The sequence below is a fragment of the Hyperoodon ampullatus genome, assembly GCF_949752795.1.
Source record: "Hyperoodon ampullatus genome assembly, chromosome: 5".
In the NCBI taxonomy this organism is placed as follows: domain Eukaryota; kingdom Metazoa; phylum Chordata; class Mammalia; order Artiodactyla; family Ziphiidae; genus Hyperoodon; species Hyperoodon ampullatus.
In genome coordinates, this window is record NC_136918.1 from 93,821,564 (window position 1) to 93,847,966 (window position 26,403).

The 26,403-nt window shown below is 35.0% G+C and overlaps 1 protein-coding gene across 6 annotated transcripts in view; it reads left to right on the forward strand.

The window, feature by feature from the left end:
• The window catches only part of CBLB (Cbl proto-oncogene B), a gene marked incomplete at its 3' end in the record, with an annotated part of 203,883 nt that overhangs the window by 120,498 nt on the left and 56,982 nt on the right, over positions 1-26,403 (forward strand). For all 6 annotated transcript variants that reach the window (XM_079705372.1, XM_079705373.1, XM_079705374.1 and 3 more), the window contains 3 exons: positions 3,854-3,941; positions 6,550-6,681; positions 18,419-18,622. In XM_079705372.1, the coding sequence (XP_079561498.1) occupies positions 3,854-3,941; positions 6,550-6,681; positions 18,419-18,622 (424 nt within the window). The remainder of the gene's footprint in view (positions 1-3,853; positions 3,942-6,549; positions 6,682-18,418; positions 18,623-26,403) is intronic.

Sequence of the window (26,403 nt, forward strand, 5' to 3'; positions counted from 1 at the left end):
TTTCAGTGTCACCTCCATCTCACTGACTTTTCTTGTCCTTTGCCTTGCTGAGTAACCCAGAGACATATGTGCTCCTACTTGCTGCGTCATGGACTGTGATAGAAGCCTAGCAAGAGAAAGTCCACCAGAAAGAGCAAATAGTTTAAGTTTTCCAATAGCAAAAAGTTTTACTTTTCCAAAGTAATTGCAAAAACAGAAAGAAGAAAATGTGGTGAGATCTATGTGAAGAGATAAAAGTTGTGAATTTTCAAGAAATAGTTACATAAGAATTGTATGGCAAACTGGTACCAAATGTCTATTTCTCTCTCTTTTTTTTAATTATCATACATTTGCTATTCTGTCATTTATACCTTACCTCTGGTGCATCAAAGATTCATAAGTGTAGCTTTCTGTTCACTATGATAAGAGGATTTTTGTTTTGAAGAAAATGTGCTTCAGAGTTTTAATTTATAAAAAAGAGGTTATGAGTGGATACATCTGTAAATGGAGTAATTTTGATATAGCTTTTTTTTTTAAACATCTTTATTGGAGTATAATTGCTTTACAATGTTGTGTTAGTTTCTTCTGTATAACAAAGTGAATCAGCTGTATGTATACATGTATCCCCATATCTCCTCCCTCTTGTGTCTCCCTCCCACCCTCCCTATCCCACCCGTCTAAGTGGTCACAAAGCACCCACCGAGGTGATCTCTCTGTGTGCTATGTGGCTGCTTCCCACTAGCTATCTATTTTACATTTGGTAGTGTGTATATGTCAGTGCCACTCTCTTACGTCGTCCCAGCTTACCCTTCCCCCTCCCCATGTCCTCAAGTCCATCTCTACATCTGCGTCTTTATTCCTGTCCTGCCCCTAGGTTCTTTAGAACCATTTTTTTTCTTTAGATTCCATATATATATATGTTAGCATATGGTGTTTGTTTTTCTCTTTATGACTTACTTCACTCTGTATGACAGACTCTAGGTCCATCCACCTCACTACAAATAACTGAATTTCATTTCTTTTTATGGCTGAGTAATAATATTCCATTGTATATATGTGTCACATCTTCTTTATCCATTCATCTGTCGATGGACACCTAGGTTGCTTCCATGTCCTGGCTATTGTAAATAGTGCTGCAATGGACATTGTGGTACATGACTCTTTTTGAATTACAGTTTTCTCAGGGTATATGCCCAGTAGTGGGATTGCTGGGTCGTATGGTAGTTCTATTTTTAGTTTTTTAAGGAACCTCCATACTTTTCTCCATAGTGGCCGTATCAATTTACGTTCCCACCAACAGTGCAAGAGGGTTCCCTTTTCTCCACGCCCTCTCCAGCATTTATTGTTTGTAGATTTTTTGATGATGGCCATTCTGACTGGTGTGAGGTGATACCTCATTGTAGTTTTGATTTGCATTTCTCTAACGATTAGTGATATAGCTTATTTATATTGTTATAATGCTTTACATCTATTTTTCAAAAGTCAATAAAAATTAACAGATTATAATATCATAATCAGTAGTCTAGCCTCCAAACTCCTGTGCAAATTAGCTGTTAATATTTACACACACACACACACACACACAACACACACACATCTTCAGAGGGGTTTAGCTGGTTGAATTTGAAATTTACTGATTACATTAAAATCTGATCAGATTAGGTTTTAGATTAGATTAAAATGTTAGCATTTTAATTAGATAGGTTTTTTGTTTGTTTGCTTTTTTCCCTTAAGATCAGTAAAAACACAGGATATCATCTGGTCCAACTATCAGGGTCAGCTCTCTTTTCCGTATAGTTAATCTGATATTGTAGGACATAGGTGATAAAGAAGTTTACTTTGATTACTAGCCAAGATTCCTTATTCCTTCACTGCCATTGGAAAGGGCTCATCAGTAGCACCCCAGTGTACTGGGGACAGTAATCACTGAAATGCTCCTTATACATTAAATAGAATCATTTAACCTTTCCTCTAGCAACCTTATTGTCATTTTGTAATCTTTCATTTCTGAATTGTTCCTAGAATTCTACGTTTTTGAAGTGCGATGAGCAAAATATATAATAATATTTAAAACTGGCCATTTTAGGGTATAAAAAAAGAGAGTTACCAACTTTTACTTATCACTCATTTAATATTTGTAGAATTGTATCCCAACCCTATGACATTCTAAATTTGTATCATAGTCAGATGTAGTCAACTCCTTTTCCTAAATCTTTTTTTTTTTTAATTAATTTATTTATTTTTGCTGTGTTTGGTCTTCGTTTCTGTGCCGAGGGCTTTCTCTAGTTGCGGCGAGCGGGGGCCACTCTTCTTCGTGGTGCGCGGGCCTCTCACTGTCCCGGCCTCTCTTGTTGCGGAGCACAGGCTCCAGACGCGCAGGCTCAGTAGTTGTGGCTCACGGGCCCAGTCGCTCCGCGGCATGTGGGATCTTCCCGGACCAGGGCACGAACCCTTGTCCCCTGCATTGGCAGGCAGACTCTCAACCACTGCACCACCAGGGAAGCCCCCCTTTTCCTGAATCTTAAAAACAAAACAAAAACAAAAACCAACACTCACTGATATGCTCCTTACCATGTGAGAATTATCTATCCTCTAGGTTCATTTTTTCCTGGTTTACTTGGGTAATTTAAAATACTTACTAACATTCTTATAGACTATTTAAGGATAAATAGTTTTTGTTACTTCACAGAATAGTTTTATTATAGTTTTGCCCTTTAAAATATTCACCACTGTAGTATTGTGTTCTTAATTTTTCATTCAAAAATCTAGAACAGAAAGGTAGTAAACAAATCAACTGTAACTTAATGAATTGATGAAATCCAGCAGTAATATTACTCCTTTCTTAATCTAAAATACATGTCTACCAACACAATAAACTTCATTTTTTAATGAATTTCTGAATGAGTAAAAGCTGGTTTAGTACAGCAAGACAGCACTATAACTTTTAGTTCTTATTTTAATTCTCTCTAATAATGGAACCTTATGTTTATAAACCATTCTGTTTGTAGCTTGATTTGAAGTAAATGAAACATGGAATTGTAACATTTTAAAATTTCTCCAGTAAATTTGTATGTGTGTGTGCACATGTGTATATGTGTCAGGATAAGTGGAAGGTGAAACAGAAAGAAAGAGGATGGTAAACTGGAGAAAGAAAACACCACAGAAGTGTTTGAATAACTTTTGTGGGAAAATTGTGGGCTTTTTTTTTTTTTTTGCGGTATGTGGGCCTCTCACTGTTGTGGCCTCTCCTGTTGCGGGGCACAGGCTCCGGACGCGCAGGCTCCGGACGCGCAGGCTCAGCGGCCATGGCTCACGGGCCCAGTCGCTCCGCGGCATGTGGGATCTTCCCGGACCGGGGCACGAACCCGTGTTCCCTGCATCGGCAAGCGGACTCTCAACCACTGCGCCACCAGGGAAGCCCAATTGTGGGCTTTAATTCTATTTTTCTTTCCTTGTGGTACTAAGCATTGTGTAAAATGATACAGTTAATGTTAACTGTGCTTCAGATGAAAGACGTAATAATTGCAAGTAGGTGTATAGTCAAAGAATTTTGGAATAGAATATGAGTAACCAGGAAAATAAGTTTTTAACTTACCTATACATATAGTAAAGGTATTTAATTGAAAATGATTGCTTAATGGCTGAGTCCATATTCATTGTATATTTCCTTTATGAAAAAGATTCCTAGATTTTAAATGTCCTAAAAATAACTTGTAGTATTATGGAAACAGTGATAGAATAAGTTCTTGATGTAAGTTACATAAAAAGGAAACATCCAAATGTCTGTTTGAATGTAGAAGAATCTGATTAAATAACTTTAAATGCAATTAAGACTTGTATATTTATGTTAATAAAATTTCTGTTTATAACCCAGCTATCTTTATCCTGATGGGAGGAGTTATAATCCTGATTTAACTGGATTATGTGAACCTACACCCCATGATCATATAAAAGTTACACAGGTAAGGACAATTTCTGGAGACATATTTATAATTAATAAGTATCTCCAAAAAAAAAAAAGTACCTATGATGCCTTTGACATAAATAAGATTCTTATACTATAGGTAAAATCATGTGCAGGTATTTAATGCAAAAGATATTTAAGGAATTTTAAGAGTGTTTGAAAAGAAATTACATTACTTTCTGCATTTTTTGGATAAAAGTTTCTGCTTTTAATATTCTTCCAATATAATATTGGCATTTATGTGGGGAGATAGATAAATAAATCCATAGGTAGGTAGATGGATATGAAGGGAGAGCTATAATTTTAGAAAACTCCAAGGAAGATTAGGTTAATTATATGCATTAGTTTTTAGAGTCAAATGAGTAATTGAAGCCTATTGTAGACAATAATTATATTCTTATAAATCCATTTTTGGCAGCCTCATAGATTATGAGTGGGAGTATAACTTGGTAAAGCCTTTCTTGAGGGTGATATTCAATAATTATCAAAATCTAAAAATCTTTGACTCTAGATTCCATATACATATCACTTGAACATACACATGAAGATCTATACACCAGGACGTTTACTTTAGCATTTTTCATAAAAATGAAATATTAAAAAATACCAAAATATTCAATCATAGGTTAAATACCATTGTATACTCATACTGCATATACCATAAAGTCTTTAACAGGAGGAAGGTAGCTCTGCGTACTCACATGGGAACTTCTGCATCTTATGTGAAAAAGTTATGTAAAGCTTAATTATGTAACATTTTATTTTGTAAAATTATATTTCTTAAGTTCAATTTTGTAAATAATAAAAAATTACCATATATGAACATATGAATGTGCTTTTAAAGAATAAAAATAGAAAAACACCAATCTGGCAACAGTCTTTAACTGAGAGAGAACTTGAATATTTTATTTTACATGTAGTTAAGTTTAAAAATTTTTATAATTTAGATATTTTGTGCTTTGTATAATAATAAGACTGTAATAAAAAGAAATTATACATTTTGGGGAAGACAACAGATAAGTTTTCATTTTATTTCTGATTCTCCAGATTTCAGTCTCAGTGGTCTTGATATTATTATGTGAAACACACTTCCTGACATGGGTACTGTGTGTGGGCAGTTTTTAAAATTTAATATATGAAAGCCATTTTAAAAATTATTTAGTGATTCCCTGTTTTCTAATATATGTAAAAAGACATGAGACAATTCCTCATTATAAATCCATTGTTTAAAAATTGTTTTTTTTAATTGTTTAAAAATTCATATTCAGGAGTAGCATCATTCTCTTAAATTACTCATAAATATTTGATTAGCTTACATCTTAGGTTGTATTGAATTCTGCAGCTGTGATTTTAGCCTATTTTAATTTTTTTATAATTATAAATTGGCCCTTTGGATTTCATAACCAATATAGATACTTGTCTATTATTTTAGGGATTTCAGTGATATATGATTTATTTTGGATTACTTTAGACTTCTTTTCCATCTTGATCCATTCTCTTGTCTTTTTCCTTAATTTATTTTAAGATTATTTATATAGTCACACATACATATATCATGGTAGACAAAATTTATATGTGAATGTGTGGGTATATGTGTGTATGTGTATCTTTGTATGTGTTTATATTTTTTTTTCTCGAGATTGTAAGATCTTTCATTAGGTTAGGGATTAAATATTGTCATTTATTCATCCTATCCAGGGCCGTGTATGTAGTAGGTACTTACTAGACTAAAACATTGCCTTATTTAAACAAATTTTTATTTCTATATTTCCTTTTCTTTGTATCCCTGTTAAATAACATTATTTTTTCATACTTTTTAAATTCTTACCAATATGTTTGTATCTTCTTTGTGACATAGATCTTTTCATTATTTGAACACAGAGTTTTACTGTGCGAAAAGCTTCTAAACTAGTAAATCAAGAGAATAGATGTTGAATAAAACAATTTTGGTTGCCGAAATGATGAGATTTCTTGATGGTGTTAGACTGGGAAAAATATGCGAATTAGAGATTTATTATAGAATTTGAAGAAAATAATTTAAACTTACTGACGCTCAGTTTTATTTGTTTTTTTAAAATTCAGTGTATCTTTATTATACTTTGGAGTTTATATGACATAATAAATGTGGACGACAGTACCTATCATGCAGAAAGGCCTTGGCAAATGCTGCTTTACTTCCATTCTGGAATTTCTGCAGATAGCTATCTAAGAAATAAAATTAATGGTCAGCCATATTGCAATTTGACATTAAAATTAGATGAGTATGTGGCATTTACAAAGAAAATAGTTATTTATTATTGCCTTTTAAAACCATAAGTTGTGTCTCTTAAATCACTCTATTGATGCAGGTACCTTCCTAAAGGAACAGTACAAAATGTTAAATAATCCAAAGTATTCAAAAAGCTTATGCAATTGCTGATAAAATCTGTTTAATTTTGTAGACCAAATTGTGATGACCAATTTAAAACATGTCTTAAATGGCAACATGATCTGACAGGATCAAGTGTGAGGAATTTACTGTAAGTCATTGTATTGAAGAAAATTCAGTATTATCACTTCATACTAAAAATACATTAACATTGCCTTTTTTCTCCCCCAAATTCCAGGAACAATATGAATTATATTGTGAAATGGGTTCCACTTTTCAGCTCTGTAAAATTTGTGCTGAGAACGACAAAGATGTCAAGATTGAGCCTTGTGGGCATTTGATGTGTACCTCTTGCCTTACAGCCTGGCAGGTATAATCAAGATTTAATTAGCAACGTTGATGTCTTCCTTATATTCCCTGTGAATGTTTCTCTTTTCAGTTTTCTTCACCTTACCGATTCAGGAAGTAATACTGATAAGTGCTTTGTTTGAATGGTTGTTAGAAAAAAATCTCATGTTTGAATCTTTCATTTATATGATTTGATTTCTTTTTGTTTTTATGTTTCCTTTGCATGTATAACTTAATTTTATTATATTAATCATAAGTAGTTCTACTTCTGTAACACTGTTGATTTCAGAATGTAACTTATCAGTGTTACCAACTAACCATATTTATATTATTTATCATAGGTCAGATTCTATTTACAGTAGGTCAGATTCTCAAGCAATAAACCCTAGTAGATAAATCTTATGTTGATGTTTCAACACCTCTCTTCTCCTGAGAAGGTGTGGCTCCTGTCTCACATATGTCTACAGTTGCTCTGTAAGGCTAAAATAGAATCAGACAGAAAAAGTTTCCCAAATACCTTTAGTTCCCACAGAAACAGCCACTAAATTTTCCAATTTACAGAAGCAGAATTTAAGGCGAGCTGCCTTCCACTCAGTAGGCATTCGATAAATATAAATTGATTTGAGGTTTTAAATTAAGACCTAGGGAATAATTTGGTTTCCCCAAGGGCTTATTTTTTTTAAAATATTTCTTTATCTGTAATAAAGTTTGGAGATTTAAAAATAGATATTTGGACAGATTTCTAGTTTTGAGTATTTAGAGGATTCACAGAATATTTTGCTCAAGTCATTTTTAAATTGCTCTGTTTAACACAGTCAGTATTGAAGTCAGTATTGCTGATTGGGTTTAGAAAACAAATAATTAAAATTTCAAGCCTTTTAAAAAATGTTCAGTTGAGTGTATCATCGGTATCCCTACCATATTCCTGAACCTTCCCTCCAACCCAGAACCTGTGCATTGCCTGAGGAAGGATGGCTTCAGAGGATCACGAAGGGGCAGTGCAGACTCATAGGAGCGTTGATGTTTGTTGAGCTCATTACTTGATATTAAAATATTAATGATTTTCACATTTTCACAGTCTTATAAAGAGGGCCTCTTTTTTCCTTTGGGGACATTTTACAAATGGATGAAAAAGGGGAAGAACTAGGAAATGAATTACAATTGATTTACATTTTCAAAGCCATTTCTGGACTCCCAGACATCTCTGCTACCTCGGTAAAAATTGCTCAACATGCCTACACTTCTCTCTTTCAATATGCATTTGGTTTATATTTTACCTGAGGTTTTCCTTGTTACCATTGCCCTAATTTCCCTTTATCCCTTCTTGATGCTTGTGAATTTTGTGTAGTATGGGGAGTTGTACTACACAAGTTGGAGGAAAAGGGATGCTACATATGGCATCAGCAAACTCTCAACATAATCACATGATTGCTATTTAAGTTACGTTAGCAGTAATAGTACTGCATACATAGCAGTGTCTTTCTATAAATGAGTTTCAATAAATTTAGTTACACCGATAGAAGACAAAACTGTCGGTTTGCAAGTGGGTTTCAAATGTATCAGTAGAAAGTATTATAGAGATGTTATTGACTCAGTGCCTGGCTGACCGGGAGGGGACTACTTTAGGATGATTTGTTGTACCTGAAACCCATTAACTATTTCAGGGTTAAGTATTAAACGGATAGGGGCCAAATGTGTATGTCACCCCTTTAGATTGACTTATGTCCTCAGTGTGGTAGTATGGTTCTCACAGGTATGAAGAAACTAAAAGTTTGCTTTTCTCCCTAAAGAAAACCAGAATTTTAGGCTGGTACAAACTCCCAGTACTCTACCTCCATACATGGCCTGTGTATTTCAGCCCCTTCTCTGGGGCCCTCAGCTTGGAGCATACAAATACATACATATTGCAGAACTTAGCATCTTCAACTTGAAACTTACCTAGCATTTGGAAGTTAAGAGGGTTAAAAGTCGGAAGCTCCCATTTGGTTGGCAGAACCTTTGATTAGTAAAGATTATTGTTTATAGTGTCATACAAAGTAGTTGTTTACCTTGTGGCTCAGGGTGAGTAAAAGAGTAGGGCTGAATGTAGAGCAAGGAGGTTTTACTTATTTTACTTTCTGTATACTTCTTCAATGAAATTTATCTTTTAAAACTTTAGGGCCAGTGCTATATATTTAATTTAGTAATAAGTCTGTGAACTATTTGCAATAGGTATGTTATGTGCAAAACACACAGGAGTATTTCCCAGTTGTCATGGCTATGTTATTAACCCTTTGCCCTTTACATCACCACAGGTTTTCTATATACATTACTCTGTAGTCTCCAAATGGTGCAGTTCTCTTGCCTGTAGCTAAACAATTCCTTGATTCTCTTCATGATTTTTCATGTTGATCTAATGGCCTTCTATTAAGATATATCCAGTCATATTTGTAAATTAACATTTGCAATTTCTTTCTTTCTCTTTTTTAGTCTGAAGTACAGTACTTCTTAGTTTTACTTTTAGAGATTGAGGAAGTGCATAAATTGCCAAGTGCTAAAAACTGTCTCTGAGTAAAATTTTAGGAGAAGCTGTCTGAAAAAGTAGTACTAAAGTAGTAGTTGACTAAGTTAAGTAGTAAAAAACTGACAAATTCAAAAGTGCTTAGAAGGTTGAAATAATCAAAATAAATCACACTCATGTCACTAGTGAATAATGTTATTATCCTAATGTAATCATAGAATTTTGCATATAAGTTAATGAAAAATATGCAAAGGCATTATTTCAGCATCTTTAAAATTCTTCTCACACAAGGCAGTTCATGATCAGTAAATATTTTTCTGATACATCTTATATATGTCCCTGTAAGCTCTTACCTCCTTGTATTTGTATTATAAGCATTTATAATACATATTTACCTGTTTTTCCTCTAGGATGTGGATTGCTTTACCTGTTTTAGAATTCCTCTCCCCTAGCATGCTACCTCCACGTTGGTAGTTACTCGGTTAATATCTATAGACCGTGTGCTAGATAATGTAAAGGAAAGAGAAGAATAGGGCTAAGAGTACAAAAAATAAAAAGACACTGATATTATAGATCAATTGTGAAAAGCCCTTGTAATGTCTCAGTTCTGTCCATTTCTCCTCTGCAAAGTATCAGTGGACTTTTCAAAGACCTTTTATCATGTTTAAGATCCGAGAATGATTCCTAAGAATTTTAAACCTCAGATCCATTTGTTCCATTTAGTAGCTGCTGGGTGATTCCCTTCAACTTTTCACATTTTGGTTTTTTTGCACTTTTTTTTTTTAAATTCCTTGCAATATTACTGGCACTAACCTACAGGCAGGAAGACCAAGTTTCTATGTATTGCTTTTTTACCCCGAGAAACATGCACAGTGATCCCTGATTCAAGTTTTCTCTACCCTGAAAAAAATTGTTAGGTCAGTGTTTGAGAATTTCTAAGTGATGTTCCATAGTCTCTACATCTCAATGGGATTTTAGTGGTTAAAGAAGCTTCAACTTTTGAACATTTCTACTTTTGGATAAACTGAATATTTCTACATTTTCATATAGATTTCACACTGCTGCTTCCTGCCAACCAACAGATCAGTTTTGGCAGTTTTCATATTTTTGTATGAACAGCAGTATTTGACAGTCATTTAAATACATTATTGCAAAATGCCCCTGTTATTTAATAAAAATAAGTCTTATGAAGTTATTAATCCATTTAAAATACAGTTAACAAACATTAGCTATACTAAAAACCTCACATCGTAGCCCCAATGAGCTGCTCACTGGACTTAACCTAATTGATGGTCAATATGAGGACAAAAAGAAACAAAATTATGGAACATTTCCATAGTTCTGCACTGTATTGTCAAACATTGTATCTAAGCTTGTAGATGTAATTGGAAATGTTATGTGAGTAGTAAGTCTCTGGATATGAGTACATGTAGTAATATGTGTCTTTTTTCCCCCAACTTTTTCCTTATTCAAAATGGTAAAAGGCTAGAGTCTGTTTTCTAACTTTAAAGCCAGTGTTTTTGTTTATATGCTTGCTTGTTTTTTCTATCAGAGAAAAAAATTAAGTTTTCAAATGTAATTGTGCACAAGGATAATTTGGTTTCCCTTAACTGGCTTGGTAGAAGCTGACATAGAATATTTCATCCATCAGGCTCCAAGATCTCAAATCCATTCATTTTCATTTATTTAGCAAATATTCTTTAAGCAGTTTCTGTTTCCCAGGTTCTGTACTAAAGACACAGTCCCTACCCTCAAGAAGTTAAAATTAAATCTAAAAATTTTATCGAGGGGCATGGTACTAATAATCACTTGAAATGAATATCCTGTTATCTTTCAAATTTAATTATGGATGTGAGACATTTTTGTTACTTTCTACTACTTTGGTTGGGCATGCTGATATGAAAAGGATTTTAAAGGCTGCATGTCTGCCAAGAAGCTCTGATAAATCAGGTCCAATAGGAAATATTAAACCCTGACCATAAAATATTATGTGTTCAACCATTGTGTATTTTTAGCAAGTAATTCTTCGCCAACTTTTCCTTCCATTTGATGCCCTACTTTTGTTTAATTGAAATTCATTGGAGACTTAAACTTTGTAATTAACGGAAACCCTAAGAAATGCACAGTAGAGGTGTCAGTTAGTTGTTATGGGCTGCAAGTGGTTACTCTTTAATTGCTGTCATAATGGCCCATTAGTCATGCCTCTGAAGAGGTGTCAGATACTTTTTTCTCCTTCTGAAACTGTTATTTAATAAATTGAACTGGCAAGTCTGAGTTTGCACAGAATACTAAGTAAACTGAGTAATCACCTCTCTAGAGGCATTCTTTGAAGTAGTATCACTCTGGGTTCGGCATTTCTTTCTTTTTTTAAAAAAATAAATTTATTTATTTTTGGCTGCATTGGGTCTTTGTTGCTGCACGTGGGCTTTCTTTAGTTGCGGCAAGCGGGGGCTACTCTTTCTTGTGGTGCACGGGCTTCTCATTGTGGTAGCTTTTCTTGTTGTGGAGCACGGGCTCTAGGTGCACGGACTTCAGAAGTTGTGGCACGCGGGCTCAGTAGTTGTGGCGCATGGGCTTAGTTCCTCCGTGGCATGTGGGACCTTACCGGACCAGGGCTAGAACCCATGTCCCCTGCATTGGCAGGCGGATTCTTAACCAGTGAGCCACCAGGGAAGCCTGGGTTCGGCATTTCTGTTCCATCCTTGGCAATGAAACTTGGAGAGTTTTCTTTCACTTCCACACTATTCCACAAATATTAACAAAACATGTTCTTCTTTACTTTGAACTGCTCCATGTCTTCTTTTCTGTAATAACATATTATGCATCAGTGATATTGCAGGGTGATCACATAAGGTGTAAAGTAAGGAACTGTTTTTGTTCTATTTTTCTTTCCAGGAATCTAGAAAATATCTGCTGAATACAGACTCTAAACTGTGTTCTTCAAATCTTCCTTCCAAAATAAAAATGGATATACATATGCCAATTGGATATGCAGCCTTTGTTTGAATTATTGCCAAGGACTTTAATTCAATTAAAAGCAAAGTTAATTTTCCTCTGATTATTCCTCCTGCATATTTTTTCAAAATAATTTAAAGGAAAGATATTGGAGTATTCAAAATACTTTGCAAAAAAGTCAGCAGATGAAAATTAATAAGCTCTGATTTTAATATGACATGTGATTAAAGAGATTTATAGGTGTACCATATTTAGAGAGCATGACTGCGGAAGAAATGTGTAACTGTCTAAGAGAGGTGAGAAGTCAGCTCAAAGAATCACATTCAAGGCACTAAGAAGTAATCTTAATATATCTGTTTTCAAAAGCAAACAGCCTTTAAATTTCTAGCCTCAGTGAAGCTTCATAACCTTAGTACTACAAATAAAAAAATATTTGCCTTTAAGAATGTTATAAATTAGTATTTGTCCTTGATTATATGTTATGTCTTTTTGTATAAATGTGTTAAAGTGTTGGAGCTCCTCTTTCACTTTGAGAGTCCTGTAAGGGCTATGGTATGTTTCCTCAGCTATCTTACTTCTTTTCTTTGTTCTTGAGACTATTTTTGTAGTCATTATACCAGCTGGAATTTAAGTAGCACTTTGGAAGGCTTTGAATTAATTTATCTCACTTTATCTTTAAGATATCCCTTAAAATGTGCATTCTCTCATTATACCCTACAAAGAAGATGAAATGGCTTACCCAGTGTCACACAGCTGCAATTGGTGGGTATAGGATTCCAATCCAAGCTTCCAGATTCAGAATGTTTATGCTTCTTTCCTGATTCACTGTTTTCATGGTCCTTCCAAATTAAAACTAGAAGAGTCTAGATTTGTCAGTGTCTTCCCTTGCCCACCAAAACCAAAGATCTCTCTCACTGTTACTTATTTTAAGATCACTATTAACTATCCTCATTCATTCTTTATAGCAAGAAGTTACTAAGTTTTTGTGGGATATATTGTGCTCTGAAAATGCTTAGTATGGACCCAAGCTACTCTCAGTATATGTATGTGTATATATATCTATCTAGTTATTTATCTATAATTGTTTCATGTTTAGAAAAAGAGATTTATGGTAACTTCAAATCTGTGTGAAGTATAGCAAGGTCATGTACATTAGAAGTTACTGCGATGGGAACACACATATAGTAAAAATATACTCATGAAATGAGTATATGAGACTCATGAAGTCCTATGTATTCTCTTGGGCCCTCCATTTATATTGTATTTGTGGGAAGGCATGAAATGATTGAACTTAAAGTGTGCCTTCAAGTAATTAATCCTCTTGGGAGCAAAAGAAATTGTACTATATATGATGTTTATCTTTTAAAAAATTAAAAGAAAGTATTTATTTAAGAGATAATATTGATCTGGACAACATTTAAACAGAAATACTATGGAAGGTGACTGATACATGATGATGATTATGATGATGATGATGAGATGAAAGTGGCAATATTTATTTGGATTTTTACATAGGGTGTTATTGGGGAAGGGGAATTTTGGGAGGAACTTAAATTTTTTTTCTATTTCTCTGTCAATGTTAATTTGTTCTCAGGTTACCTAAAGTTATATTTAATATCATTAACTTGCAGTATTTATGGTTGCCAAATGAGTCTGAGTGGTTTTATCATGAACATATTGCATAGTTAAGTTTCAGATGGTGTAGAACTCACTGATAACTTCTGTCTCATTTGGTTTGGGAAGATTTATTTGAGGAAGTGAAGTCTACTGGGTGAATTAGAATGGATGGAGTCCAAGTACTTCCTCTTTCTCAGAATGTGAATATGTTGGGGACTAGAGAAGGAGTTATGTATTGGTCCTTCTTCTTCATTAACATATGTTCTGTGAGTTTGCATTAAGTGTATATTGACAGAAACATTATTTTAATTATTGAGGCACAATCCTGAAGAGTTAGGTATCTATCGAAGACATTCTTCATATGTGTTTAATCAACCATCTGACAGAAATGAGGGTGGAGTACCAAACAGCACCAAAATTTGAGATTCTGAGTACCAAATTTGACAATATGGTCAAACTTAATTTGCATATGACAGTAGTCAGTTTACAGAGAAAGTGGTGGGTGAAGTCATATTAGAGGAGGCATGTTGTGTGATCTATGTTTTCAAATCAAAATGGAAGTACATTGCAGCTGGATTTTGATCCTAGTAAGTAATGTAAACTCTCAACAAAGATAAAGCTTAACAGAAAATATATTTTGTGACATATACTCATAAAGCAGCTACTCTCACATCAGTAATTTGTATAGCATTAAACCTTAAGGTAGGAGAGATGGCGAAAAACCTAAATTCAGTTTTAGATGAACTGTCCCCAGTCTTTTTCTTGTACCATCAAGATGCTATTATTGCCTTTCACCTCCTTCCCTTTCCAAACACAATCTTTTCAGTTACCCTTTATCAGGAAATAGATCACATAAACCAGAAGTCATCCTTAACCAAACAACATGCAAACTGACCCTGGAGGTTCTAAGGAAGGCTTTGAAGGGGAATACAGTTGCTTATGCATTCTAGCCACTGTACTGAAGAGTAATATGACTTTAATTATTTAGATTGAATAGATTAATTGTAGTTATGATAACTGTATTATACTTAGGTCTTAAAAGATTTTCTGGTTTTTAGGTACACATACTAAAACGTTTACAGATGAATTTATGTAATGTGTAGGATGTACTTCAAAATTATCCAGGGGTGGAGGGAACAAGTAAACATATAGCTGAAACAAGATTGGGCGTGAATTGGGGGGGGAGTGTCATGAATTGGGAGATTGGGATTGACATATATACACTAATATGTATAAAATGGATAACTAATAACCTGCTGTGTAAAAAAATTAATAAAATTAAAAAAAATTGGGTGTGAATTGATAATTGTTTAAGTTGGGAGATAGGTACATGCAGATTCATTACACTTTTTTCTCTGCTTTTGTTTATGTTTGAAAATTTATGCAATAATTAAAAAAAAAAAGTATAAATGCATGAAGTGTCTACTTAGGGCCCAGAGTACAGCTTTCCATCCTTCATGCATTAAAGACACAGGGAACATCAGCTCTTTTATATTTTAATTTTTTACTTAGTGGCATTCAACTTACTTAAACTAAAGAAAAAAACTGTACACCCATTTCTCCCACCACCCACTCCCCCACCTCTGGCAACCACCAATCTGTTCTCTGTATCTGAACTTATTTTTGTTTTGAGTTAATTAATTTTTAGATTGCACATGTAAGAGAGATCATATGGTATCTGTCTTTCTCTGCCTTATTTCACTTACATAATGTCCTTGAGGTCCATCCATGTTGTGGCAAATGACAAGATTTCATTCTTTTTTATGGCTGAATAATATTCCATTGTATATATGTACCACAATTTTTTATCCATTTATCCACTGATGGACACTTAGGTTGTTTCCGTTTCTTGGCTACTGGAAACAATGCTTCAGTGAACATGGGGTGTGCATATATCTTTTCTAATTAGTGTTTTCATTTTCTTCAGGTAAATATCCAGAAGTGGAATTGCTGGATTGTATGGTAGTTCTTTTTAATTTTTTGAGGAACCTCCATACTGTTTTCCATACTGCCTGCACCAATTTACATATCCACCAACAGTACACAAGGGTTTTCTTTGTCCACATCCTCACCAACACTTGTTATTTCTAGTCTTTTTGATAATAGGCATTCTAATAGGTATGAGGTGATATTTCACTTTGGTTTTAATTCACATTTCCCTGATAATTAGTGATGTTGAACATCTTTTCATGTAACTTTGCCATATATATATCTTTGGAAAAATGTCTATTCAGATCTGTCCATTTTTAAATCAGATTGTTATTTTGTTTTTGTTTTTGCTGTTGAGTTGTCTGAGTTCTTTATATATTTTGGATATTGGCCTGTTATCATGTCTATGATTTGGAAGTATTTTCTCCCCTTCAGCAGGTTGTCTTTTCATTTTGTTGATGGTTTCCTTTGCTATGCAGAAACTTTTTAGTTTGATATAATACCACTTGTTTATTTTTGCTTTTGTTGCTTTTGATTTTGGTGTCAGGTTCAAAAAATCTTGCCAAGACCTATGTCAAGGAGCTTACCGCCTATATTTTCTTCTAGAAATTTTATGGTTTCAGTTCTTACTTTCAAGTCTTTAATCCATTTTAAGCTAATGTTTGTGTATGGTGTAAGATAATGGTCCAGTTTATTTATTTATTTATTGCCATGTGGTTGTCTAATTTTCCCAACACCATTTATTGAAGAGACTGTCCTTTCCCCATTGTATATTCTTGGCTCCTTTGTTGTAAATTAATTGACCATATATCCTTGGGTTCATTTCTAGGCTCTCTATTCTGTTCCATTGATCTATGTGTCTCTTTTTATGCCAGTTCCATACTGTTTTAATTACTATAGCTTTGTATTGCTGGGCTTAGGGCCACGAATACCACTTTCCATTCTTCATGCATTAAAGATGCAGCGTACATTGGTTCTTTCTCATCTTGCTCTTATATATTAGAACTATCTGTTTGAAATTATCTTATGTAGATCCGTAGGAAAATTCACTGCAGACACACAGTATGGGTCTATTTTGACTTATAATAAGGGGATTTTACGTGGATGACAACCTATATTGAAAATGTACTTACATTTAATGTTCTTGTTATCAAAGATAGGAGAAAGGTTTAGCTTTCCTTAAATACTTGCTACTGTGTTAGAAAATATCAGTGTAAGATGGGAGAATTAAGTATCAGTTTTATCATCTGTAAAATGATGGAGCAAATAATTGAGTTGCCTTGAGGCTCACCAGACTTGAGCACACGTGGCAGTAAACATCAAAGGATTTTGTATTAGCCTGTCTGTATCTCTTCATACCACCTTAGTTCAACTATTTTACCATTCCAAGTTTCTTTCCCAAATTATGTAGCAGTAGATGAATAAGAAATTGTTGCAGTTTCTTTTCGTTAACCAATCCAGAAAGCATTTGTTTTTCTTTTTTTGACAATTTGTTTGGCAAAGGAGATGATCAGTTTGTTAATCAGAGTGATGCTTGGGAAAGAATAAACTACGTACCACAGAATCTGCCACAGAGTGTATGCTAAGTAATTGTCCAGTGAAAGGAGAGAGAGTGTTACTCCACCACTGATCAGAGTATCATTGGAGGGCAAGTAGATCACCACGTTCCCATGATACCAAGTGCATGGGACAATCTTAAGTACTGAATGGTTTCTTTAAAGATGTTAGCTCTTTTCATTCATAGTCTCATCTCTAAAAATGATGCTCTCATGCCATTTCTGCCTTAAAATGATCTTATAAGTTTTACAATTTTTTAAAATAACATACTAGTAAAGTCAGGGTATAATGGGGAAACAAAAATATGGTGGTGAATGTCATATACCATCTATCTCTAAAAGTCAGCATTATCTGCAGGGCAAGAAAACAGTCTTGTCCTGTTTCCCTCCCAACTGTGAATTCTTAATGTAGTTAGTTTTTGAGAAAGGGAATTGGGAGATTTTCAGAAAACTTCAGTAATTACCAGTAAGTGAATTTCTGGCCCAAAAGTATTTGCACAAATCTTTTTTGCAGTATCTAGTTTGAAAGCAAGATGAGGTGCAAAACTTGATATCTCATATAGTATTACATTCCATATGAGCTGTGTCAGGATGACAGGCTCTCAGGACAGATGATGATTTCTGAAAATAAACTTATTTTTTCCCACTGATTGCTTATAAATCAAGGCTTTAAAAGACCTAGGCAATTAAAATGGAAATATGGAGCCATAGTTATGTGCACAGGAACTTTTCCAGAATTGATTTTGAAATGGATGGTCCTAATTGATACTACTACTTTATTTATAATTAATTTTTATCAAAATGTCCTTTTTATAGAATGTTTAATTAGCACTGGTACCTTTGGGTAAAGAGGGACATGATTCAATTTCCAGTTTTCTGCAGGACTCTAAAGTTTTGATACATTAAAATTGTAAATGAACATTCAGTAAAATAAAGTTAAGTTCCTAACTTTTTGATTTATCCTAAATCAACGGTTTTTGTAGTGAAATTTTTCTTCAAAAATTTGAAATTTTAAATACTGAACATATATTTTGTTGGCTCCCTGTTCTACTCTACCACCTTCAAGGTAGATCTTCCTCCACCCCCACTGCCTACCTGAAAACCTATTTTTTGCAACTTCTTTTTATAGTAAAACTTTGGCCCCTCTCAGTAATGTTTTATTTGAACAAAGACCAATCAGCGCAATTTTTGTGTTTGTTCAGGAGTCAGATGGCCAGGGCTGCCCCTTCTGTCGCTGCGAAATAAAAGGAACGGAACCCATAATCGTGGACCCCTTTGATCCAAGAGATGAAGGTTCCAGGTGCTGTAGCATCATCGACCCCTTCGGAATGCCGATGCTGGACTTGGATGACGACGATGACCGGGAGGAGTCCTTGATGATGAATCGGTTGGCAAATGTTCGAAAGGTAAAACTAGAAAACATAGGATTTTTTCAGTTGTTGTGTGGATATGAAAAAGAAATGATGCTGTCGCCAGTTGGGTATGACGGAGTGTGGGTTTGGGTAAGAAAGATTCTGGAATCAAAAGAAAGGTGAAGATATAAGTAATGTTGAAAGGCTGATGGAATCATAGGCTGAGAAAGAACTAGACTAACCAGAGTGCTTTTGCTGGTTTTAAACTCCAAAATGAGAGATGGTGAGAGCTTTTGTATAGAGAAAAACATCATCTGAGACTGGCAATAGCACATCTGTGAAGAAAAATTTAAGAAAGAAAATTATTAAAATTAGAAGTGATGAAACTGATGAAAAATAGTCTTTGTTGAAGTCTAAAAGAAGTGTCTGATAGTTACTTTTCTTATCAGGAAAGCCAGCCTTCTGTTTGGCTATTAAGAGGTCACATAAGATTTACCTTTATGAATTTACCATACTCTGGGGTTTGCTTATCAATATTGCAGACTCAAAAAATTAACTTTGTCAGCTCACTGGGAATGGATGCTGCTGCCATGGAGTTTATGTAACCAAGCCCACAAGAGACTAGTCAATGAACCAGAATGCCAATTGAGTAATTAACAAACCAGAAACATAATGATCAAGAGAGCTAGACTCTGAGCTATCAGCCTATTCTCTGTACAAAAAGGTACATGAAATTCAGATTACACTCAGAAGTTTTTTGCTCCTAAAATCAGAGAAATGGCAACGAGTGTTATGAAAGCATCTGCACACACAGTATGAAGGTGCCCCCCTTCCTTCTGACGGCAGGCGTGGCTAATCAATCATGGTTCTCATTCCTGCTGAGTTCACACTTGGCCTGCACAGCCTTGTAGAACCTCCACTGCAATTCATTAGGATTTGGCAGGTAACATGCAGCCTATTTGCCATCTAGGTGGAACGATGATAAAGTATAATGGCAGCAGATTGTATTTGCCATATGCATCCGTCTCTGTGGTAGGGAAACACTTGGTGCAGGAAACAGATGAGGTGTTTTGGGGGTTATCCGTTCTTTACGGCTGTGTCAAAATTTACTTCTTGGCCTCTTGCATCTTCTGTGTTCCAGTGTTCCATGCTCACCAGGTACTTATCCTTAGGATTTTTAAATAACAAATTTCTGCATATGGAGATATATTAATACCATCAACATGGCTATTCTCAAATTCTACTTTGGTCTGGGGTGATTTTTATTATTCACCTCATTGGTTTTTCATAAATGTCATAATTTAACTCTCATAGTCGTAGTTTCTCTCAAGAGAAACTACTCTTGATTCTGTCTTCTAATGCTGACAGCTACATTCAGTTTTTGCTTTTGAAGTTTGTGATCCCTTTGGCCCAAGAGATGGAAGAAAGGAAGTAGTTATTCCTCAGTCACCCTAAAGGATGAACAAGAAAAAAAAATCTCAGATTGAAACAGGGAATTGAGACTTGATTTTAAGATGAGCTCAATCAGTAACCAACATTAATATGTATATGAGCAAAACTTTTTCACATTTTATTCTCTCAACTTGAAGAGGTAAATATTCTTCTCATTTTCAGATAAGGAAATGAGGCTCAGACTAGTCATGTGACATGGCTACATTAGGAGGTTGTAAAGCCAGAATTCAGTTGTGTCTGCTGGATAAAAATACAGTGATATATCCAACACTCCATATGTAGCTTCCTTACATGCTGAGTGATGAAATGGTTTCTACCAAGTCAGATTGTGGACTGTATCCTAAAATATTTGTCATATAACATTATTTTAATAAAGTAGTAACATTTATGATTTCAATGAGCTGGCACTGTTCTGTGTTCTTAAATCCTTGATCTCATTTACTCATGACACCAATCCAGTAGAGAAGCTACTGTTACTGTCCTGTTTTACAATGGAGGAAATTGAAGAAGAAAGAGGTAAAATAACTTGCCTAAGACCCCAGTACTACTCCAAAGCAGAACTGGTGCTTTTTTCCTAACTTCAAAACTGTAGTTATGAGCCGTCATGCAATACACCTCTTTTCCCCTCCTTGGAACATGCTGCACACATTGTACTTCATAGAGTACAAGTCTCTGCTCTCTGAAGGTCTTTTCAGTTCTATAATATAATGTACATCACGAGTAGTTACCAACTCCCAATGAAATGTTAACCAGAAGTTAAGAATAATTTGAACTGTGATCTGTTGGTATTAACCTGTAAAGATATTTATGCCCTAATTGGTGACCAAAAACCCAAGCAAATTCAATTAGGCCCTGCTAATTGATATATAAAAAACTATTACAGCTGTTTTTCCATATACTAGCTGTATGTGGCTATTTAAATGTAAATTTTAAATAATTAAGATTTAATAAAATTTTAAAATTTTGTTCTTTAGTCTATTCAACATAGTTGAAAGGTTCAACAGCCCCTTGTGTCTAGTGGCTACCCTGTTGAACTGTACAGATGTGGAACATTTTCTGTAGGTATTGAAATGTCTAGTATAGATAGATATTAATAGAAATAGCTAATATCCAGTAGATAATTATATTGGACAGAGCTTTATTAGATCATTCCTGCAGGTTCTTATTAGAAGCAGCTAGGTCTTGTTGCAAAAGACCTATTCTTTTAATTTAGTAACCTAATGGTCTTAGCTTGGTCTGAATATTTGACTGTGATCTAGCACTAAAATCACCAATCTGTGCCCTGTTTTTGTTTTTCTGTGAGCTAATGATAATTTTACATTTTAAATGGTTATATATTTAAATGATTTTTTAAGTACCTACATAATTTCCTTGATTTTGCATCTTGGCTTGCAAAGCCTTAAATATTTACTATCTGGCCCTTTAAGAAAAACATTCCAGTCCTCAGGTCTAGGGCACCTAAAGCATTTAAAGAATGTTTATTGAATGCATGGATAATAGGGAATGACAGAAAAGTATCTGAGAAACATACAACAGCTCAGGTAGTTCCAGTGAATAAGGTGGTAGTGTTTTATAGCTAGGAAAAAGGCATTTCAATTTTCTTTACTAAATGGGCTTTCTTCCTTCAGTGATTGCTGTCAGGGGACGGGGAGCCGGGCCTTAAGAGTAATTCTTTCAAGAACTTGGTACACCTTACTGCTTTGGGGAAAATGGAGTTTACCCTGTATGAGTTTGGGAAAGGTTGCAGTTTCAGCCTGATTTCCACTGAATTAAGTTGAAGCTTGAGCTTTGCTTCAGTAGTAGCACTGACAATTGAAGGGAATCACTGGTAACATAAAATGAGCACAGGACATTCAAAGGTGACTGGTGGTTTTCCCTGATCTTTCACACACTCTCAAACCATGCATGTTGTGTTCCCTCTGGCACACTGGTGAGCTTTTTTTTGAGGGAGCTGAGAGGTTTTGACAATGATCTTCTCTTTAGTTTACCCAAAAAAGAGAAGGCTGGTGCTGCTCTCAGACATTATTGTCCCAGCAGTCAGCAGTGTCATTTAACAAAGCTTTCACTCGAGTCAGTGTCATTTCTATACTTTCTTATGACAGTTAGAGATTGGAGAAATTTAAAGAACCTGTAATCGTTTAAGTTGAGGAATCATATTTCAATTAAATGTATTTATGTGCACTGATCTGCCTCTAGTCAATTTTAAACAGATTGTGAATTTTATAATACTTCGTAAATCACTGCCACTTAATTTTCAATAAAACCTAAATTTTACTGTAGATACAAGCATCAATTCTTTCTGAATAATTGGAAAAAACATGGCTATGGTATTATGCTCTCATAATACTTTATAGGTACTTCTACTTCAGGAGTTACACTAAATTGTTATGTTTTATTTAGAGGACTGTCTTCTCCATTAGACTATTAATTCTTACGGCCAGTGCCAATATCTTATTTATCTTTGTGTTTCTTGGTACCTAGCATTTATTAAGTGAAATAACAAATGCACATGCATGTTCACATGGTCTGTGAGGGCAGTGGCCTGATTTTGTGCATCTTTTTCATTCCAATCTGAAGACTGAGTATATCTGTACAAAATACCAAATTATAGATTCTATTCAGTTCTGTCTTATAGATGAGGCTATGAACAAATATCACAGATCACTTTGACACAGTAGCTCTTCTACCTGATTTTCTTCCATTCTGTTTTTTTCAGTCATTCTGTTGCCTCATTCATTCATTCATTTTAAAAACATTTCATTCTCTCAACTCCACGAGTGACTGTCAGTCATGGTCCAGCAAAAGGAATCAGTTTTCTTTTATCTGCCATTTCAAATACTCATCTCTATCTTTCTCCTCTTTTATGAGCAGGTTGATGACTATATTGTGAAATTGTTTCTGTCTGTCTTAAGCATATTGCATTCTTTAAATTAGTAATGCTTCCATCATAGTGTAGAGAACTGAGCTGTTTGTATATTCCTGTTGCCATAGTGATGTCCTGCAGCTGGAGTTTATAAATAGTAGCATACTGAACGTATAGAATGTAGTTTTATTGTTTGTTTTATAAGTTTATTTAGTAATGCTAATCGTACAGAAGCAAATAGAACCTATAAATCTATAATACAGTGTATTGGTTGCCTTTCTAGATATAGGCTATTTTATGAGTTTCACTAGAAGATGTTGCAGGTTTTGCTTGAAATTGTACCATTGCCTGAGTTCTCAAGCTGTCAGAATTTCTAGGATAATTGGATCTGAGTGAGCCCTTAGAGGAAGTCCAGGGTGTGATTGATAAGATCACATCCTTCTCTTTGACTTCAGTCAGATCAAAGCTAAGAAAACATTTCTATTGCTATTCAGAATTTTGTTTCATTTTGCCAAAGGTGTACAGAATCTCAGCAGTTCCTTAGCAATTTCTTTGATAGAAAATGTTATTCATGAAACACATAAATTACAAACAAATGAAGATTTGGTACAAGATATGTTGACATGCTGACCTAATGTATGAACTGAGATTAATTCCTTTCCTCTTAAACATTATATTTTCTTAAAACAATATTTAAAATTTTAATGAATGATCATACAAGAGGAAAAACAGGTGTGACCAGAGGTCAAAGGAACTATTCTTTCTGTATTTTTTTTTTTTTTTTTTTTTTTGTGGTACGCGTGCCTCTCACTGTCGTGGCCTCTCCTGTTGCGGAGCACAGGCTCCGGACGTGCAGGCTCAGCGGCCATGGCTCATGGGCCTGGCCACTCCGCGGCATGTGGGATCTTCCCGGACTGGGGCACGAACCCGTGTCCCCTGCATCGGCAGGCAGACTCTCAACCACTGCGCCACCATAGAAACCCTTTCCTTTATCTTTTTTTATACATTCTCCTAATGCTGCCATCACCAATTAAAATACATATTGCTAATTGATAACTTAATATATCATCTAATTCTTGCTTTTCCTAATAATGTGGGAAGAAAGTATCCATAGTACTCCTGATCCTGAGGAAAGAATTCATGTGTATAGATCACAGTGTTTTTGCAATGTTCTTAGGCGACTGTTACCTCTTTAATGTGACTTAGATTCCAACCACAGGGCTCAAGTACATGCTGGAGCAGTAAGGACAAAATCTACAACAAAAGTGAAGTTCAGAAATAACAAGGCATTTGAAATGTAGAACATGGTTCTCAAGTATGGACAGTTCTACCTCCTGAGGGTATTCAGAAATATGTGGGGACATATTTTGTTGTCACAATGACTGAAAGGTCGAGGGAACCACTGATATTTAATGGATGGGGTCAGAGATGCAAAACATCCTGCAACCGTGGGACAGTCCCACCTAAGAAGAATTATTCAGACCACATGCCAATGGTCCTCACCTCTCCCGCTGTGCAACACGGGCAGAGTCATGGATGACAGTGAGCAATCCAAAGTCACAGGTTCATTGTTTGCCATTTAATTGCATTTTGTTTACTGATTTTCTTAAAGTTCTCCATGCAGAATAGTAGCATTTTCTATATTAGTATGTGAATATCAAAGAAAAAGACTAACCTTGTCCAAGTTCAATGTGATGATATAGGGTAGTGGTCCCCAACCTTTTTGGCACCAGGGACCAGTTTCGTGGAAGACAATTTTTCCACGGACCGGGGCCAGGGGCGGTCATGGTTAAGCTGGTAATGCGAGCGATGGGGAGCGGCTGATGAAACTTCACTCGCTCGCCCACTGCTCACGTCCTGCTGTGGGGTCCGGTTCCTAACAGGCCACGGACTGGTACCGGTCCACGGCCGAGGGGTTGGGGACCCCTGATATAGGGGACCTTGAAGACACTGTCACATATTCCTCAAAAATAGTTTGAATATGTAGTAGTTTAGGAGAAGCTAGCACTTGAACTCTTGTACTTAGTTTTGGGTTGGCCTCCTGGGGTGTAGACTGTGAGGTCATGGTGGGCAGAGGCCGTGCCTTGCTCTTCTTTTCATTCTCAGAGACTTGCATAGTGCCTGACCTATGTTATATGCAGTTGAGAAAGTTTTGTTTTTCTTTTTTTTCATTGAATGATCAGTGGTGACACTGTTCTTAACTGTACTGTTCTTCAGAGAGCTATGGTCCCTGGAGTCCAGCAGCCTGAGTTCATGTTCTAGTTTTGCAACTTAGTATCTATGTGCCTGCATTGGTTATTTAACTCCCTGTGCCTCAGTGACCTTGTCTGTGAAACCCTACCTCTGAGAGTTGAGGTTAAACGAGTTAATAAATGTAAAGCCATTGGAACAGTGCTGGTACATAGTAAATGTTAAGTATTAGTTGTTATTAGCATTATTTTTTATATAGTGTTATTTAAGACTCCTACAATATTGCTGTGCTTCTGAGAATTAAATATCAGTATTTTTGAGATGTCTATGGAAGTATTTTTTCTTTTAGATACTATTACCTGTCATTGTTTAGGAAGAAATAGACACCACAACCGGATTGGTTTGGCAAGAATTGGTTGTATTTCTTTACTGTATTAATGTATACATAATTATGATTATATTACATGACCACATTAAATTTACTGTACAGCTATCTTATAGATTTAAAACTCAGAGAAAATGCAACATTGCCAACATGTCTGCTGACATATTATTTTAAGGACTATGTAATTTAGATAAGCTTACAATAGTCTTATTTTCTACATAAGTAAATTAAAATGATTAAGTACAGGGAACTCTAATCAATACTCTGTAAATGACCTATATGGGAGAAGAATCTAAAACAGAGTGGATATATGTATATCAACTATACTCCAATAAAAATTAATTTAAAAAAATGATTAAGTATATATTCTCTAAAGTAGGGTGAAGAACTTAAGTAACTAAATAACCATTGCTTATTGTTCAAAGCAACTGTTAACTGGTATTTTGCCAGCAACAGGGCTTTCACATGAGGGCATTTTTCAGTGGCTAAAGTTAATTCCCTTAATTCCCAGGATGTTCTTGTTTCTCAGCCATTTTTATGGAAATATTTCTAAATTATATGTCACTCTTCCCTGACTTTTCAAAATTGGTTATGCGGCTGAATGAACCAAAGGGCATAAGAAGCCACTATAATCAACATGACATACTTCTTCAGGTTTACGTTTTGCTACAAGATTTAAGGGGAGGTTGCATGCAGACAGGGGAAACATAACTTTGAATTAAAATCACGTATATATTTGGATTAGAATGCAAAACTCATATAAATGTTTAAAGTAAAATATGAAACTTCAAAAGAAATTTCAGGGTTATAGAGGCTGGTCACAGGCTAGGAGATTATGTCGCTCTTATAAAAGGTACTTCAGGGAAAGGCAGTATAGCTCTGTGTAGCTAATAACGTTTAACATTTTAATGGAGAGGGCCCTTGGGGTTATTCCACTTACGAGGC